Here is a 20,694-nt window from a genome sequence, read left to right as displayed (position 1 = left end):
ACCGGAAGCATTATGAAGCATCCTAAATTTCTTTTTCAAATCTTCAATTTTGCGAATTTTCCAGTGGAAATACCCCAATTACAGTACAACATTGAAAATCGCTTAAAATTGTGTTTTTGGAGCTTTTATTTCGAAACATTGCTGACCCTAATATTACAAAATATGGCCTTACAATCGCGTTTTTAAGAGTTGAATTTCAGAATATATTCGGGTAAGGGTCCCTGTACCGCCTTCCTCCAGCATCATAAGCAATTAGGTTTTTTAAACTACACATAAAACAATTTTAAGTGTAATAGCCACTGAATATAAAACATTGCTTTGGTTTTTAGCTCCGTAATTTTGAAAACTTTACCAGGGATGAGCTTCAGAACCTTCTTTCCGTAAAATGTTCAACGTTTGTCTAAAATTGCGTTTTTAAAACTTCAATGTCGAAAGCAGGGGGAAGGAGGAATTGAATTCGATCTATTAAAAAAAATCGATCGGAGACAGTCCTTAGGCTCTATTCGTTACCCTAACGTCGTCCTATGTGTAAATATGTCCTATAATCACGTTTTAAAGCTTCAATTTCTAGAATTCCGCTGAGAACCCCCTGTACCTTCTGTTCCCCTAACATCAACGAAGAATGTCTAAAATTGCGTTTTTAAAGCTACAAGTTTCAAAAATTTTCCGAGGGAGAGCCCCCGGACCCCCTTTTCTATCACATCTAAATTCTTTTTTTTTTCTCAATGTGCCCCCCCCCTCCCCTGTAAAAACAGTTTTTGGGTTGCGTCACTAAAATAGAATATCACTTGGTTTAAGGGCATAGGTTACTAATTACAGGGTGTGTACACTGTACAGATTCTTCATTCCTGGGATCCTGGAAAACAACTTCGGAAGAAAGAAAACTCATTTCCAAAGTTACTAAAAATTCCTTGAGCTCTCTATAGTCCATGGAATTATTCGCGAATTAAAATCAACACCACTTAGAAAAAGAAATCTGTACTTTAGGATTACAAAACGTAAGTACAACTGTTTGGCGACACTGATCGTGTTAACTATAAACACAACAAAAGAGGGTCAGCAAATTTTTTGGGAGAGAAATTTCATTTTTTTAAAAACTTCTCCAGATGTATGCGCGCATTACTCTGTAGATCTATTCTGTTTAAACTGAATAATATACATTGCGTTAAAATTCATTATGATTTCTTAAATTTATTCATTTATTTTTGAAAAAGTACAATTTTTCATAATTTTAGTTGGATGGCAGAATATGAATCAAATAAATTTCCCTTTTAAAAAAAAAGTTTGCTCCCCCCCCCCCCTCTTCACGTGGCCAAGTTATGCCTCTGTTTGCAATCGTAAAAATTAATGGGAGAATTAAATTTTGAAACAGTTTTTCATCCTCCTATCTTAATTCAAAGCTTTTAAATGAAAATTAATACTCACAGTAAACAAAAAATACAAGATGGTTCTTGAAAATGCTGCTGTTATGCAAACCATGAAGCTAGCAGAAGTGCAGGATAACATATTTGTGAATGAATAAATGTACTTTAATACTCATAAGAAGCAGATAAAACTCATTCTGAAGTGCTAATATATAGCTATACTAGCAAAAATACCCGGCGTTGCCTGGGTCAGTAATAATTATTAGAAAAAATCGTTACTTGCTTTTGTTTTTTGTTTTAAGTAAAAAAATTTAAAACACATCTTTTTGACGTGATTAAAAATCGAGTTTCTTCCTTACCCATAAAACTAAAATAGCAATAAGTATAAAGAACAAAGTAGTATTGATTTAGAAACGAAAGCACTATATTTAAGCATATACAAATTTAAAAAACATGAAATTAATCTTCTCATGTTTAAAAAGATTAATCTGTTGATACTTTTTTTTTTAACATGGAGTCTAAAACCTTCTCTGTATGGCTAATTAAGTACGAAGTGATTAAAAAAAAGTAGCTGCGCTCGTAATCCCCTTATACTTGCTTTAGTTATTTCGGGAAATTTCAATCATTGTGGCTCTTGGTGCGATTTTACCGAATTTGCGAAAGTCGTTTCGAGGTACCTTCGATGATGCTCCCCCATTCTTTCCTTACTTTGTAAAACGATATGATATTAATTTTCGTTACAGAGATATCGTCGCCAGATGCTGAGATATTTTTGGTCACCATAAAATGGCGCTAAACAGTTTCATCCGAAATGTTACCAAAATAAGTAATAAAATTTGGTGATTGTTTGAAATTGTGCAAAAAGGAAAATTAATGGAAGTTTTTGTGCTGTTTATGGATTTGCCTAATTTAGTTGCTGGATTATTTAACACAGTAAAAAAAGTCTTTTGAAAATTCTTTGATTGGCGATATTTTGTTTACATGGTGAAAGCTGAGAAACATTATGACGTAGTCTTCGGCTTCAAAAACAGCAACGTTGAAAAAACTGCCAAATGCATCAGCTACGGAAATCTTTCTGCAAAAATTTTGGCGATCTGCTGGTTGTTTGGATAATGAGTAAGTGTTCAATTAGCATAAATAATAATAAAAACCATTAATTACATTAAAGTTCCGTTTAAATGGAAAATCATCAGTCAAATCATGTATTATTTGCCAATCTTGTGCAAAAATCTTACTTCAAGATTTGACTTGAGAAAAGCCTTGAACAATCACGAAAAGCAAAGAAAGTCAACAATACAACAATTGTCGCTATCGACGGGGAGTTGAGATGATACACTAAATACTGTATTGAGTTGAGGAAAGCCTTCTAACATGGATCTAAAAAGCTCATAACTCGTTTTTTATTCTACTTAGAAATTTCGAACAAATGCCATCTTCAGCAGAAAAATCAGAGCTTTCGATGGACATATAATGTAAATATGTGCAAGTATTTTTTCATCCCAATATTAGAGAATTTATACAAAAATTGTGTTTTATTGCCCCCCTAAGGGGGTTTTGCCCCCCATAACGGGACGAAAACTACCCTATGTGTTATTCTGATGCATAAGCTATGTTATTGTAAAGTTTCATCAAAATCCGTTCAGTAGTTTTTGCGTGAAAGAGTATCAAACATCCATACATCCATCCATACATCCATACAGACAAACTTTCGCATATATAATATTAGTAAGATTCTGAATATTAGTTCAAAATTCGTGAAATGCTCTGTATAACGTAAAAACCTGTATAACACAAAAGCTCTGGTTCCAAGGTATGCGTTATAACGGTCTTCTACTGTACCTATTTTGCATAACTTATAACATTAGGGGAACATTTAGACTGACCATATGGGCCCCAAAGCCCAAACGTGCTGCGCGCTCCATAGCTAGATGTTTATACTTCTGTCAGACCTGGCCTAGTAGGAAATATTTTGGATAAATTTGATTAATAGATCATTCATTGATTATATTGAATAAATAAGATATTTACTTTCATACAATTTATTTTCAAAATTCAATATAAAAGTGCATTAATTATCCTTCAAACAAATAGAGTATAAATTACTTTCAAGTTTCAAGAATGTATGATTGGCATGAGTTGAACAACTTTACAGTTAATCGTTTCAAACTGTCTTGGGAAGTGGATCATAGTGCTGCCAATAAAGAATTCTTTTTTTTTCATAGTTTTCATATTTTCTTAAATTAAGGAAAATTGAGCTGTCTGTATGTACCCCCCAGCCCTCATATTTATGTCAATATAAAATTTAAATCAAATTATGACAGCTTCTATTTAGGTTTATAAGTAGACGAATTGCACTTAAATTAAATATTTGCTGGAAAGAATGGAATAAAAACTTGAAGGTTGAATTATTTCAACTTTATCATTCCTTCTTGCAGTGAATATTCACAAAAATCGATGAAAAAAAGGTTTAGAATAACAAATTGGCTCAAAAAAAAGAAGGAACAGATAGTTCTTAGTAATATTCCATTTTTAAATGAGCTAATTTATTAATCTAAACCCCTTTTCCAAGTTTTTCCATTTAATCCTCAGAATGTGTATTTATTTATTTTTTACTCAGTAGCAAAGTAACGAATAAATTTCAAAAGTAGTTTGTTGTCCTTCCTTAAAAAGTAACTTTAGTTAGCTACATTTGTAATAAATTAGTTGTAGTTCACTACAAAAAAAAAGTTTTTCCCCCCGACCACTGTGACTAATATATTACTTCTCTTCTTATAATTATCTTGAAAAGAAAAAAAAATAGCATTTCTAAATAAAAATAAATATTTTCTTGGAAAATATTACACAGAGACTGTAAATTCAAAAAATTGAAAAAACTAGCCAACTTTTAAGAGAATTTTATTAATTACTGTACATAGTTTCTATATACATGATGCTGATGCTTTTCATTATAAAAGGTAGTTTACATATATACATGCAATTTGATTATTTCAATCAGTCAATTCAGAAACATATATAATTAATAATTTAAAATCAAGCAAAGAATCTTGTAGGACAAATTTTAATTCAGAGCATATAATTTATTGGTTCAATAAGACATTATAATGTCAAATATGTAGCAACTTTTACCTAGGTTTGATTTTTTAAAACAAATGTACAATGTCATGGTACATTTTGTATAAAATCAAGCACATTTTTTCCTTTAAATAAACAAATCCGAAGTAAAATTTATCAGAGAATATTTATTATTATCACATCATAAAGACAGCAAATAATTTAAAAAATCAGTAAATCTACTGTTGAATCTAAAATAAAAAGAGGATTTCTCTATTATCACGGAAATATTTTGTATCTCCTGCACCCAGACTACTTTTCAGCAGGGAATATGCTTTAACTATGTAGTAACATATGTAATCTATTCCCGTCCAGCAAATATTACCTTTGAAAATTAAAGCATATGATAACACAAGCAATTTTCAAAAATTGATAATCAAATTGTAATATTTTGTCACAAGTAAAAAATAATTTTGATATTATCAAATGATAAAGTTCTTGTTATTAACATTCTAAATATTAATAGAGACCTAATATTGGGTGCAGTATTTATTTCGTTAATATTTAGCTTATTTATATTTTTAATATTTTTCACAACTAGTCAAGTGCATGCAAGACAAAGTGAAGTTAGTTCATTTCGGTTACTCATTCAATCATTTACGAAACCACTTTTTTCATTCAATAACTAATTAATTTGCATTCCTTCATTTAGTAACTAATTTATTTACATTCCTTCATTTAATGATTCTCTTATTAATCCATTCATTCACTCATTTTCTCATTCATTTACTGTTTTATTCACTACTTTATTTTTCCTAATGTATTAATTTATTAGTTTATTGTTTCATTGTTTTTCATGTATTCAATTATCCTTTTATTTACTCATTAATTTGCTCAAAAATATTTTTCACAATCGAAAAGAAAATATTTCATTCAAAAAATATTTCATTTTTCACTTTGCCCCATGAAAAAAAAAGTGAAAACTTTCTTGAAGGAACAATTTTACTGCCAAAAATAAACTAGTATGTTGTGGCCATCACGAAACTTTCTTCTATATTTTTCTTTTTCTTTTTTTTTTCTGATCCCTCCCCATGCTTGACGAGGAAGCAATATTCCCAACAAAAACAAAATGACACATGCAAAAACTTGACGACTATCCCAATGTCTGAATTATTGCAAAAGCAAAGCAAAGAGCGAAAAATGAAAGTTATTTTAAAAGCCTTGCTTGAATGAATTACAAATATTTTATTTGTTAACAAACATAAGATGGCAACAGTTCAAAATTTTAAATCATTGAGATAATATTTCCTATCATTTCCATACAATTAAAATCACGAGAAATACGCAGACGACAATCTATTACGATTTATCTTTCTTATTGTTGCATTAATAAAAATATTTTTATTCGCAAAAAAAAAAAAAAAAAAAAAAAAAAAACCACACCTCTTGGAGCGATCGGCATCAAAATAGAACCAAAGCCTGTTTACATATAGATTCACATATATTCCAAATTTCAACCAGAACGTAGCATTACTTCTTGAGATAGGGCACTCAAAATGGAAAAAAAGAACGGGTAATTGCGCTACCCCCCTTTTAGCTGTTGACACAAAAATAAAATCAGTTCTTATACCCACTAAGGGCTACTTGCCGATAAATTTTTCTTTCATTCCGTTCATTATTTCTTGAGATACAGCAGTCACAATTGACGACAAAAAACGTTCTACAGCTCAACCCCCGTTTGAGTTATTGACACCAAAATTGAATCAGCACCTGTTCCTGTTAATACCAACATATGGACCAAATTTTGTTTGATTCCGCCAGTAACTTCCTGAGGAATAGCAAGCACGCGTAACTTGAAAAACGTCCCATTGCTCCACCCCCCTTGGAGGAATTCGCGCCAAAAACTAATGGGCACAAGTTCACATAGGGGCACATATGTGTACTAAATTTCGTTCGATTTCATGCGGTAGTTTTTGTTGTAGAGCGGCCACAAAAAACTGGTCACACACAGACGTGACACACATACATACACACATACACACACACACAGACAGACAGACATTTTCCAAAAATGGTCGAAATGGACTCAGCACACCTCAAAACGTTCGAATCCGTCAAAATTCGAAATCCGAAAATTTGCACGAATCCAATACTTTCTTCTATATATTAGATATAGAAGAAAGTAAAAATAGTGTTTTAATGCAAGAACAATGTTCTTTCTTCATGTACTGTAATTTTCAAAACAATTTTCTAATTTGTCTATTTTGAAAAAGCTCAGTCATCTTGACTATTTCACTTTGCTCCACATCCCCCTACTTCAGAATTGTTTTTAAACAACCAGTAAATCTACAGTAAAGTCAAAAAAAAAAAAAAAAAAAAAAAAGCAGATTTCTGCATTTTCACAGAAAGATTTTGTATCACCTGTGCCCAGTCTTCCAGGAGGAGATATAATTTTTTTTCCAAGAAAATTTATTAATTTGAAATAAAATTTATTAAAGTATTTTTATTAACACCTTATAAGACAACAAATAATATAACTTAGCTTTGGCACAACTTACCATGTATTTTAGAATCAATTAAAAAATAACAATTTTTAAAAAATCAGTAAATCTACCGTTAAGTTTTAAAAAAAGGAAAGATTTTATATCTTTTGCCTCCTGACTTTTCTGGGAGGAGATAGGATTAATTTGGATGGGACTCCAGCCATATACCGTAAATTTTTGCCCTTATTTTGTAAATGCAGATTCAAACCTCTTAATCAATAAACTTGAACCTTATGCCATTCAATGTTTTATACTGATGAGGAGCATTAAGCTTGACACAATCACTTGAATAAATATATTTTATAGTTAAAAATAAAAAAATAAAATATTTACACAGACTATCTCACACAAAGTTGAGAGTAAAATACGTTTGCTGAGCCTTAAAAGTATCAAAGGAAAAATAATTAAATATTTTAAAGGAACAGCTGGGAGTAATAATACGTGATTGATAGAGAAATAATTTCAGACAATTTTTTGTTTTATCAAGCACCAAGAGAAGAAATAGAAGAGAAATATCCATAAAATGAAGCGTGGGCGCCCTTTGGGAGGAGGGGGCAGAGGGGGGATTCGAGCAACCTCCCCCTTCAGATGTTAGCATTTTTCTTAATATAACTTTTAAGCATGAATTTACCTTGAAGCAGAAACCAGTGCATGACATGATGCATGAAAAAACAAGCACTGTAGTGAAAGAGTAAAACATATCTAAACTAATCTATCTCTACTCACAAACAGGGCCGACGAGAGGTCACATCAGTCTAGTCAGAAACTAAGGGTCCAGCTTGAAATCTGAGTACAGTGAAACCTGTCTATAACAATAAACCTGTCTACAACGATATTTTCCTTGGTCCCAGCAAAATAGCAGCATAGATAATCAAATTGTCTGTAACAATAGCCTATCTATAACAATATTTTTTAGGTCCTAACAGTATTGTTGTAGACAGGTTTTACTGTAATATAGGTGTTGTGAGTTTTATGGGGAGAGGGCAGCCCGGACAGCAAATGAACAATTGGCCCGGACGCTTTGGCTTTTGACTGCCCTGCTCAGAAACGGCATTTTCCCCTCTTCCTACCCTCTATTTTATTACATGACAATTTTTCTGACAAAAAGCACTAAGGAACAGTCATTCAGTACCCTCAGGTGAGTGAAGACATGGTTGAGAAGTGCAATGAACAAATACTTTGTTTCTTCAAGCTAGAATTTCCCAGCCCCCTTTTAAAATTACACATATGGGCACCTATGAAATGAAATAATGGCTCCAAATGAGAATTTGACAAAAATTCAGGAAAATATCAGATGGGTAAACACTACATAAATTGAGGCAGTGAGAAGCAAAAGGATGTAAGTGCTTTGTTTAAAGTTTTGAGTTAAACACAATTAAAGTTCAAACACAGGTATGATTTCCTTGAAAAGTTTTTCCTAAATCATGCTGCACCTGCCAGTATTACTAGTACAATCTCTAGCCACAAAACAGATGAGAGTTCTTCCCTCCATTTGTGCTGGTCAATTCCAAATCTTTAATTTTGGTACCTACAACCCTTTGCTTCTTGCAGAATTTAGTTTGAAATAGAAATTTCTTGGGGATTACTGTTTTATAAAACACTAGTGGTACCTACACAGCTTTGCCCGTTATAGATAATTAAAAGGTCATTTGGATTGCCTGTATATTTACAAATAATAGATGATCTTGCCAATTTGCTATGTTAATTTGCTCGCCCATGGTCGCATATGTCCAGGTTATGATAATTTGATCCGTAAAATTTTCTTAAAATTGGAATAGAAAAAGAACAAAATTGAATTTTCGAAAAATCGCTTTGAGGTGCTCCCCCTATGCTACGAACTAATTTTGTGCCGAATTTCATGAAAATCGGCTGAAAGGTCTGGGTGCTGTGTGCGTAACAGACATCCAGACAGAGATCCATAGAGACAGAGATCCAAAGACTTTCAGCTTTATTATTAGTAAAGATAATATTAACTCTTTTCTCTCGCATACAGTATCTTCATCTTTTCAAGAGCCGAAACAAGTTCTTTTCAAGCTTGATTATAAATTTATCAACAGATTGTTAATATTGCAGTAATTTTCAAAGTAAAAACTATGAATAAGTGAATTTTTTTTTTAATTTAAAATAAATAGTATATCAATAAAAATTATGAATTACTAGCTTTTTATATTTTGAATCATTATAGCATTTACTTTCACAACTCCATGCTTTGAGAACAAAATAGGCTTTTGATGAAGAATTTTTGTACTCTGAAGAATATTTGGATTAATTGGAGTGGAAACAATTCTGTTATTTGCTGGAATTTCAATTTTTGAATTAGTTTCTCCTGGAACTGGTTTCGGCATGATTGGTCGGTATTGATTCATCATGTAATTTAAACAACTTATTCTTTGTTGGTCTCTGTAATTTGCCAATTCTATGGCATTGCCGGAAACATTGGCAATGCAAATAAAATCTTGAACAGTATCTTCACTTTCAGTACGCTCTTTTTTGATTGAGAGGTTATCTTTGGGAGCTGAATCCATAACTGGTTCACTTTTAATTGATTCAATGTCAAAAATATCAGCACTTGGTTCTGCATCAAAGCTGGTAAGCCCAATAATAGTTTCTTTCATATGATTTACAAAATCCTCATGGCAAGAGTCTTCTTTTTTTATGTTTTCAAGTTGCGAACTACCATCTTCCTTTTCCGATGCCGGATCTACAAAAACAATGCAAGATATTGAAAAGAAAATTCATAAAAACTTATTGTTGTAGTGAATCATTTTTCATTAAGAAGGTTTCTACATTCTTCATACACAGGGGTGTTTGAAATGATGTAACAGCGAAACCCTGTGAGACAGAAATGTGAAATAAATTGTATGGTGCACCAGTGCTTTGGAATTTTTTATACACTGGTTTTCAAAAAAAATTTTAATTCAGAGAGCGCTGTAGTCAAATGTTTTTTCATTGATGTATGAGAAAGGACTCCCCTACTTTAAAATAGCTTAACAGCAAAACTGTTTGAGATAGAAAGGTGAAACAAGAGGTATGTTGCACCAGCAGGTCTAGAATTTTTTATACACTGGTTTTCAAAAATAGTTCAAAAATTATACATCAGAGAGCGCTGTAGTCAAACATTTTTCAATTAGTGTATGAAAGTGTGCTAATTGGATAGGGGTCAAATGTCATTGCCCACATTGAACACATTGGTTCGATATAGCTATCTTTCATAGCCTATGCAATCAAATGGTCATATTACTGCTGTGAAAAGTATCACAGTAACATTATGCAATCAAATGGTTATATTACTGCTGTGAAAAGTATCCATATTGAACACATAGCAATCAGATTTGACCTCTTTTGAATAAGCACTTTCATACAATAATTAAAAATCATTTTAGCGCTCTCTGAATTTTTAAACTATTTTTGAAAACAGGTATTTAAAAAGTTCCAGAGCCTGGTGCAACATACAACTTGTTTCATCTTACTATCTCACACGGTTTTGCTCTTATGTCATTTTAAAGTAGGGGAGTTATTTTTCAAACACCCTGTACATGCAGTCGACCTTTGTTTTACATGGGGGTTACATTCAATGAAAGCATTGCATTAATCAAAACGGCACAAAAAGACTTGATAGTAGTGTTTTGTTAAAATCGGGGTATGGTTCCATAGATTTAAAAAAAAACATCATTCTAGTGACAGATAAATAAAATTTTATGCGCAATCATTTCAATGTACAATAGGCACCACTTAATGTGATCATATTTGTGACAAATGCAAAGTGAAAACAATAACTGATTGCTATCAATAACCGAAAAGAATCCAGGAGACACAAAACGATGATTTTGTTCAATTAAAAAGCATTTATTTTTAAAACTGCAAATTAAAATTACAATGACTCAACTAAATGCAGTTTTAAATTATGAATTAGTAAATTAAATGAATGAAAATATTTGAAACATAAAAGGGAAAATTAAAATGTGTATTTTTTAAACATGTACTAAGGCAAAACAAAATATGACTCAATAAAAAAAAAAATCAATGTTGTTTGAGTTGTCTTTTGTCTCAGCAAATAACACTAGTCAACAAAAAGAACTTTTTGTCTGTATACTGGTTTTAAATAGTCAATTTCTACTAATTTTGGGCCGAAAACACGAATATGGCAGTGGATTTTTTTTTTTTTTTTTGAGCAATCATGATTGCTTATTGCTTTTATTTGACTGTTTTGATGTCATATGATTTTATTTTTCCGCCAGCACCCTCTGCAGCATCACCGTCGACCGGCCACCTCACGATGCTGCTCCTCTAGCGAAAGCCGTCTCCAGGTTGCGTCCATATACTACACACACGCATACATACACACACCTACACACACATATACATACACACACACATATATTCATACATACACCTACATACACACACAAACACATACATACAGACACCTACACCAGTAGCATAACTTCAAATTTTCAGTCCCGCCGCAAAATTTGATTTTGGGCCCCTACTAAAAATCGTGTTAATCTATATTTGTAGTGCAATTTTTCGATTTCGTCGAGAAATAGGTTTTTGGGGTGAGCTTATAAAATTATTCTGAAATTCCAGTTTAAAAAATGAAATTTCAGACAGTTTTAAAAGTTTTTACACACATGATTGTGAATCACCTTTGGGGGAAGGAGTCAGAGATTCCTCCGATAATCTGTCAATATTAAAATTCCCAAAAACGTAATCCTAAACTATCTTTGTTAATGTTAATAAAAAGGGAGGGGGGTACAGGCTCTCCTGGAGGAAATTTTTTGAAATGTAACTCCTAGAAACGCAATTGTAGGCCACATTTGATGACATTGCAATGAGAGTGAATGGGGGATTCTGCCCCCGAATTTTCGAAAAACGCAATTTTAGGTGAAGTCAAGTGATATTTAGAAGAGGCCAAGTTTGGAGGCCATCTTTGTAAATTTTTAGAAATTGAAGTTTTAAAAATGCACTTGTAAGCCATCCTTAAATAGCTTTTTTTGGAACTTCGATTTCAAAAAATTAAGGGGCAAAGTTTCAAACCCTCTCATTCTCTCCCCTAACTTCATTGAAAGTGGTCCACAAATGCGTTTTTAGGATGTTTGTAAGGGGAAGAAGCGTACAAAGATGAGACTTCCGGAAAATGTTTTGATTTTGAAGTTCCTAAAATGCAATTTTAGAAGAGCTTCGGTAATTTTAGCAGGAACAAGGGTTCGGAGGCTCTTCCCAAGAAAATTTTCAAATTGAACTCGTGAAACGCAATTGCAGGCCACCTTTGAACCTGCTAACGAGAAGGAATGGGGTTCCGAGGTTCTCCCGGCATTTTTTGAAAATCAAAGTTTTAAAATCGTAAATTTGGGAAGTGATGGGGTGCAAAACTTTGCCAAGGAATTTTTCGAAATCGAAGTTCCAAAAAGCAATTTTAAGCGATTTTTGGACATATTAGGGAGAAGGAGGGTTTCCGGACTCTCTCCCAGAATGTTTCTGAAATTGAAGTTCAAAAACACAATAGGCTGTCTTCTCTTAGGTGAAGTAAAAGGAAATTATTTAGTTTTAGGATCCCTTCTTTCCCACCTTCTTGGCTAAGTCCCTACCTTTTACTTATTTTGAAAAAAAAAAGTAAGAAAACTTTGTAAGTAATAGATTAGCAATTGCCCACCAAAAAAATTTTTCTTTAAACAAAGTAGCTATTGCATTTCTTTTCTTTAAATTGGGAGGTCAGGAGTTGGGCGCTTTTCCGACACCTAATGTCAGGGCTTGTTTACTGAATAGGCCAACAAGGCCGTGATCTAGAGTTCCTGCTATTTGGAGGCCCCCAAATGGCGAAACCCGTTCCAACAAATAGCAAAAATTGTAGTGATAGGTTGCAAGAGGGCTTCAAAAAGTGTTTGGTCTGTGACCTCTGATATCGTAATCGGAAACCCTAGACCTATAGGTTCTAGGGTCCTAGAGAGCCCAGAACGAATACAAACATATAAAAAAAAGTTTAATTTACAGAAAATTAAATGAAAACAATGCTCAAAAGTTTTTAGACATCTTCCGATCCCCCCCCCTCCCTCCAATCCAGATCCTACCCAAAAACTTCTCTTGGCTGTCTTTTTCCGGTCCACGGAACGGTCATGACTTTTTCTTTCAGGAATTTTTCTTCTTTCCGTGGCAGGTGGCCTAGGGAGGGCAATATGTTACTTTTTACACCGATCTAAGGTTTGGTTTCTGCGCAGGGAAGTTGGGCCGTGGGCCCCCTCCTCTCTACTCAGGTGCTTGCTTACTGAATAGGCCAACTAGGGTATGACTAGAGCCCCTGCTATTACCGGGCCCCAAATTGCTAAAACTGATTTAGCAAATATCAAAAATTGTAATGTTTGACTACATGAGGGCCTTGAAAAAGTGTTTGGCCTAGGACCCCTGATATCTTAATCAGGACCCTAAGTCAATAGGTTCTGGAGTTCTAGGGGGCTACTGAACCAATGTAATCTTTTTAAACAAAGGTTTTTTTTATGAAATAATTTAATAAAATTGAACGAAAACAAAGCTCAAAAATTTTCTGGCCCTTTTCTGGCTCTGGGGCCCCCAGCGTTGCGGGGTCCTGCGGTACGTAGTTACGCCACTGTCCTACGCATACATACATGCACATACACACACACTCGTGATTGTGAAAAACATAATTTGAATTCCAAATGTCAAAATTCAAATTAATTTTTTTTTTTATTAGCTCTTGCTTTCAAGATACATAAGAGCCCACTGGAGAAAGATACACAGCAACAACAAACTGATTTAAAGGTAATATTAAAAAGTAAAAAAGAATCTTGAGCAATAAATGTTATTAAATAGGTCCTGTTTTATTAAACAATGCTTATTTTTCAGGAAGCAGTGGTGACTTTTGGCTTATTGCCGTAAACGCATTTTTTTATTGCCTTTTGTACGTCAAAGAAGTTTTGTACGTACGGACCATCTCTTGTAACAGCTCAGCAGCATTTAATGAGCACAAACTCAGCCCAATGACCCTGAAATCTTCGTTCCATTGTAAAGATATCTTGGTGAAACCTTTCCTCATACTCACTAATCATAACTTTAGTTTTCAAGCAAAATATCCTTGTAGAAGTGAACAAAATAGAGTTTCAGATACACATCATTCATCAACGGTCACAGAACTTCTGTAAGGATTGTTTGACCAACTGTTTTTAGTTCTCGTCTTTTCTACTCCTAAGAAATACTTGTAATAGAACCCTTGAAGGCTTCCTGGGTGTTTTTTCATTTCCTATTTGAAGGCTTGTTAAAAATTCTCTCCTTAACCTTAGCTTCAATATATCTTGGAAATTTCCTTGTAAGGTATTGGAAAACTGTTTTTGTTCACAGCTTTCATGAAGTTCTTTATTATCCCCAGCAGAATGAGCATGGGTGAAAGCAAAAATGGGTGGATCTACTAAATTCTGATTTTGGGCATTTCTCTTCCCAGAATTAAAATTTCTTGAAGCCCGTTATGGTTTTATGCAGTCAGATTTTCTATCCCAACCAGGGGTTGAAGTTTAGAAGACAGTCAGTCCCATGGAGGGGGGGGGGGTTCTATCTGATTGGAAAAAAGAGCATTAGTAAGAATTCACTATCCTAGTTGGGTCTGTATCTTGAAAATTAGAGCTAATCTTCACTTTTGACGGTGATTTTTGCATTTAGCGAGGCTGGAAATTGCTATTTTCGAGCCAGAAGCATTTTTGGTGTTGACTAGCGTAGTTTATGAAACCTTCATATTTGTATTTAAGAAAATCATCAACAGTGCCCTTGTGTTGTACCCTAAGCCCAAGACATGTAGAGCCTCTCTCATTTATGCAGCAGTTGGATTATCTTTCACAACATTATCAGCATCGCTTTCATCTTCATCTGATGTAGTTTCATCATTTTCTTTTACTGAAGAAGAAAATGCAACTTGGCATACATCTTCATCAGACATTGGATGTTTTCATCCATGGACATCCATTCAACATAGTTTTTTTTTCTTTCACTCATATCGGATGGTATGAGTGATTCATTGCCCAATTCTGGCAGTGCTACTTCATCCAGTTCCATGGTATTGAACCCTTCATGTAAAAAAAACCATTAAATTTTTGCTTCAGTCACTCTCTTCAAAGCCATTGCTAAAAGATGGAATGCGTGGAGGAGATTTGTTTTTTTTTTGCTAGATTGTTAGCATTCTGAGGATCCATATTTCGTTTTTGTTCCAAAACTCTCATGGGCATTTTAGCATGGTACAGCCCGACCTCGGTTTTATTAACCTCTATTTAACTTTAATTTTCCCATGATAAAATGAAGCCAAAAACCCCTATTTACTGAATAATAAACCCCGAATTAATTAAGTATTTTAACAGCCAAAAAAAAAATTTTTTTTTGTTAGCTTAAGTTAGGAATTATTGGATTGTTTTTCAAATGATACATTTATCTTGTCCGAAGTAGAAAAAGATTTTGGGAGCAACCAATGAATATCGATTCTGATAGAGAAGGCGAAAATGAAACTCCCATTAAAACTGCTACTTTTATGAATGCTTTACATGGCCTGAAAACTGTAAAAGCATATCTCATGCAGCAATATTTCCTTCTCTCTATAAGTCGAAAAATAGCTATTTCGAGTTCAGTATCAAGGAAAATGTCAAACATCTACTGCTCAGTACTTTAAAATTTGATATTAACTAGTGTGTAATAAGTCGTGGAATGCTGTATAAAAAATTTACATTTTCTAATCATGGATATTTTTGCACAGATGCTTATTAAGGCTTATAAGGTAAGTGCATTTTTTTCTCATCCTGATATTTCGAATAGCCTCGATTTAATGAATAAAAATTTTTGGTCATGATTAATTCGTTAAATCGAGGTCCAACTGCAGTATGCTTTCAAAGTGTGACTTATCCCTTGGATTTAAAAAAAAGTGCCAAATTTAAAAACTTGGCAAACATTTGAAGATGCCAAGTTCTCACTGACAATTTTGCCCTCTGCATGTGGAACATCACCCATCTGCAAAGCATGTGAAAGATGTCTCCCATTACTAACCGAAAGTCGCTAAATTTGGCAGCTTATCTTAAAATTTTGTCAGATTTTAAGAACATACATTCAGATAACAGGGACATGAGGGCAAATAATTTATGCATCTAGAAACATCTGTTACTAGGTTCTTTTAAAAGCTACTTATTTAAATTCTTTTATATCACTGTCGTATGAATACCTGGTTAGTATAGCAGATAATAAAAGTTTAGCATGCAATTTTAACCATAAATTATAAATTGTTGATAATGCTCTAATATACAATTGAACTTGGTTAATACGAAATGTCAAAAATCCAGGACTTTTTTTGTATTAGCCTTTATTAGTAACAACCATAAATGGGTGATACTGTGAAAAAACGAAGAAAAACTTGCCTATATTTAAAAAATATTACTACTAATACGTGCATTATAATCTATTAGTACATTAAGAAAAAAATCATCTTTTTCTTAATAAATGAATGTTTTTGGAAACAGAAATGAAAGGTAATGATCGAAAATCGCGGAATTGGTTTTAATACACAATGGAAGGTAAAGTTTTATCTCCAAATAAATTGAAATGTCCACAGAAAAACAAATGTACAGGCTTTATTTTTCCTGAAAATATTTAATATTTTCTTCTCGATACTCAATGGGACTTCTACTACCGAACAAAATGATGAATAATTTCCAAAAAAGAAAAATACAGTACTCAACCATGAACATTTTGAATAAAGAAATTTTTGTTCGTCTTAGCTGAGACTTTCAGTTCAATGTATGTATTATACGTGAAATTTTTAATGCAATTTAAGAGCCAACCAAAAATATTACCTGCTTCAATACTGTCTTTAGGTGCAACCTCCTTCAACCAAAATCTGTGAAGTCTATATATTGTGTCTAAGCGAGGATTTATGCATCGATCATCCATGTATGGGAAATTTGCTTCTCGCAATAACTTGAGGTGAAGTTTCTTGGCATTCATTCCCACAATATCATGCTTGAAATATTCATAAAATATTTTCCTCATCTAAAAATTGAAAAAAAAAGGAGAGTTTAAAACTTGTTTTGAATTTACAGAAGATTAGTATGGTTTGATGATAAAATATTTGAAAATATTAAAACACTGATATAATATAATGTTATGGCACTAGCTGTACTGCCTGGCTTTGCACGGTCTACTTCTAAATTATGTTAAGTGAGGCATATTCAACAATCAGGCTTCAAATAGAGAAAAAAAATACTGTAAAATTTCCCGTCAAAATAATCATTCTGAAAGAAAACGGCAAATCAAAAATTCCCGAATAAATTAAACACAACCGTCTATAAATACAACTAAAATCCTTAAAAAAGAAAATAAATTGGCAAAAAATAATAAAAAGGGTAAATTTTTACTTTGAAACAAAAAAAAAATTGTTTAGTCACAGTCAAGAAAAAAAAGTGGCAGCCATCTGAATGGTTTTATTTAAGTTGATTTAAAATGAGATCTCGCAAACGATAATTTTCGGATATGAAATTCTGTTCCATTAGGCTTAAGAATGAGTTTAAATTTTTTCCCGCTGATTTTATAGCCTTGTTTTTTTTTTTTTTTTTTTGAATTTTGCAGGAATTAAAACAATTTTAGGGGCATTTTTTGCACGCTGTTGAATGGTACTAAAATTGAACTGGTTGAATAATTATTTCAGTTAAAAACAGCCATTTAAGGGTCCTAAAATTAAAAATCGAACAGTTTGGTCTTTTTTTTGGCATTTGAAAACCCCTTACATTCCTTCTTGGGTGCCCAAGTACCTCCCTGCCCAAATTGGTAGAGATCTGACATAAACTAGATCTGTATAGGGAACATACACATATATTCATTGTTTTTATTGATATAGATTGTAATGAAAGCAAGTTAGATGAAGTTAGTAAGATTGAAAATATGTTTAGCTCCAATGTATCTTCAAGTAAAAACATTGTACATATATATATGGTTGGACTTTTTTGTCCAAAATAAGTTTTACAAATCCAGAAAATTACAATAATTTGATGCTTAAATAAAATGCAGCCAGAAGGCATGATTAGGGTAGGTTACAGCTTTTGCAAAAAAAAAGGTCAATTTTTTGAAACAAACAGACTAAATTGAAAAATGTTCATCAGTAAAATGCACCTAAAATGTAGTAATAAAAGCACAGTTGAAAATTAAAGATGATTTTATAAGTCTCTTGAATCAACTTGAGTGCAAATGGCTTAACATTTTTGAGTCGAATAAGAGCTGCAAAATTAGAAATATAGGGCTGTGGAGTCTGAAGGAAAATGGTTGACTCCGACTTTTTTACTTATTTATTTATTTTTTTTCAATTTTCCCCTTTCATGGGAAGGGGGGGGGGAACCTCTAATCAGAGATAAAATATTAATTCCTTTTTATGAAATTTTCCCGCTGTATTTTATTGTGAACCTAAGATACAAAGCAATGTTAAAAATTCAATTTGAAAATCAAATTTTCCATTAGTTGCAATTTTAAAACTGAGATAATATTCAAAAATCTTTTTTCTGTAATTGAAAAGGGTTAATTTCCTCTTCTTTAAATGTTCAACAAATACTTGTTGATCAAATCGTGTGCTTTCAATTTTTGAAAGCTGTATCTTGAGAGAACAAAAGCTTTTTGGCAAAGTCAAAAAATCTTTCTTGAGAGGGGGCGGTTTGCTCCGGGTGACACCCATCTGATGGGTTTAACTAGGGGATGGTGTAGGTAGCTATTATAGAAAGTTCGATAAACATTCAAGACAGCTTGTTGCCAATAACAGTTATTTTTCTTATTAGTAGACTTTTAAACATATGTGATCATACCAATTGTTGTCAGTTTTTTAAAAAATGCAAGGAGAATGAAAATTAAAGAAAAAAAGAAGCCTGAAGTCACAGTCGGAGTCAGCCTATTTCCTAATGACTTCGACCCTTTTGACCAAAAATCAGTCCGACTCCGACTCCACAGCCATGTAGAAATATACAAGTCTGCAACTACACAACTAAACACATAAGGAGGTTCAAAAAAATGCTAAACACAAAATTATAAACGTCCAAACAGTAGAATAACATTGGAGAAAAACGAGCGAGTTTTATAGGAGAGGGAGCAATCAGACTTTGAAATGTGCGAAAAATCGGGACTGATGGATAAAAGCGTAAGAAACAGCTAAAATGCGTAATTTTTGCACCTAATTCGTAGAATTCAATTTATATGCTTGTTCTTGAACCCAAAATCTATGACCAGATGTCAGTTTCTGTGCCTTTTGAGCATGACTTTCCATGACCATTTTAAATTACAATAAAAATCCATGACTTTCTATATGCGCGGACATCCTGTTGATTCGTTGGGGCTCTGAAGAAGTTATATGTTTTTGACTCTTATATTGTTATGAAGACTCTATGTTTTTATCTAAACCACGAACTGAGCAACACCTGATCCAGCACTCCCACAGTTATTGATTTGGAATGGGAACGTCAAACCCAAGACCCCCCCCCCCCGTCACGAATTTAATGTCTTGCCAACCAGGTCACCACTTCTCCTCAGAGTAACAAAGCATAAAAGTAAATTAAAATCAGTCAATTAAAACAGTAAGCAATAAAGGTAAGCTAAAAATAGGAGCATATAAAGAAATAAAATACAGAAATGAAAACACAAGAACCCCCAATACTTACCTCATTTGTCATTTTATTTTTTCTCAAAAATTTCTTTTCCAACACAGGATGAGTGTGAGGGTAGTGAATTTTTATGACTGCAGGAAGGGGAGGTTTTAACTTCAAGAAAGGATCATTTCTAGCAGTACTTCTAGTTACTTTTTTAATGAGAATATCGACTGAAGCTCGGCATCCATAATCAAGTACTGGTTTAGTTCTTCCATGAAAATGACAAAACCACCGCTTACGGAAAACACACCTAAAATGAAGCACATAGAATAACAAAACGCTAATTAGAAATTGCTGCGGAATAAACATTAGTTTTACTTATTTAATCACTCTAAAAAAGAAATCTTATATATCTAATACCACCGCAGGCGGTTTGCATGAGCTGGGCACTGAAGGAGGTTAGTTACATTGAAATACTGCCAAGGGTTTCTTTCAATTATGCAAAATATTCCCCTTAAAAAACAGAGTGATCCAAAAAACATGATAGAAAGAAAGCAATCAATGTGGAAAAAAGACAACATGCAAGAATATGAAACCAATTTTAAAGAATAAAAATATGAATGGCATTTAAGATCAAGATCCTTGAAAAGTCTATGGTTCCCAATTATTAGAGATAGAGACGTACCGAGTAGCACTTTCGCCGAGTAGCCGAGTACCGAGTACTCGGCCTTTTACTACTCGGCCGAGTACCGAGTTACCGAGTACTCGCCCTTTCACTACTCGGCCGAGTTACCAAGTACCAATTATGTTTTATGAAGAACCACCGACACACATGTGATGAATTTTGAACTTATTGGAATAGTAGTATACACCTCCTTGTCCATATAATAGTTTTTAAAACTAAATTCCTGCTGAAATTCAATTTACACATTACATAAAAATTTTGTTTGTGTCAAAAATTTTACAAAAAAATTATTTTTAAAATTAAAAATAAATAAATAAAAGGTATGATTAATCAAGTTGGAATTAAAACAAATTTATACCAATCAATTATAGTTTTAGTCTGCAAAACATAAATAATTTTAATACAACAAATGTGCAGGAACACTGCAGACATGTGTTTCTGCCCCCCCCCCCCCC

The 20,694-nt window shown here is 33.0% G+C and overlaps 1 protein-coding gene across 1 annotated transcript; it reads right to left on the bottom strand.

Annotated features, from left to right (window-relative positions):
- Window positions 1–8,380: 8,380 nt before the first annotated feature.
- LOC129226946 (uncharacterized) lies at window positions 8,381–19,743 on the bottom strand. Its single transcript, XM_054861575.1, has 4 exons — window positions 19,627–19,743; window positions 16,789–16,984; window positions 9,151–9,659; window positions 8,381–8,455 (listed from the first exon to the last, which is right to left on the bottom strand). The coding sequence occupies exons 1-4, from the start codon at window positions 19,636–19,638 to the stop codon at window positions 8,381–8,383; spliced, it is 792 nt and encodes a 263-aa protein (XP_054717550.1). The 5' UTR covers window positions 19,639–19,743.
- Window positions 19,744–20,694: the final 951 nt, after the last annotated feature.

The sequence above is a fragment of the Uloborus diversus genome, chromosome 7 (genome assembly GCF_026930045.1).
Source record: "Uloborus diversus isolate 005 chromosome 7, Udiv.v.3.1, whole genome shotgun sequence".
Lineage (NCBI taxonomy): Eukaryota > Metazoa > Arthropoda > Arachnida > Araneae > Uloboridae > Uloborus > Uloborus diversus.
This window is presented reverse-complemented; position numbering and strand designations above follow the sequence as displayed.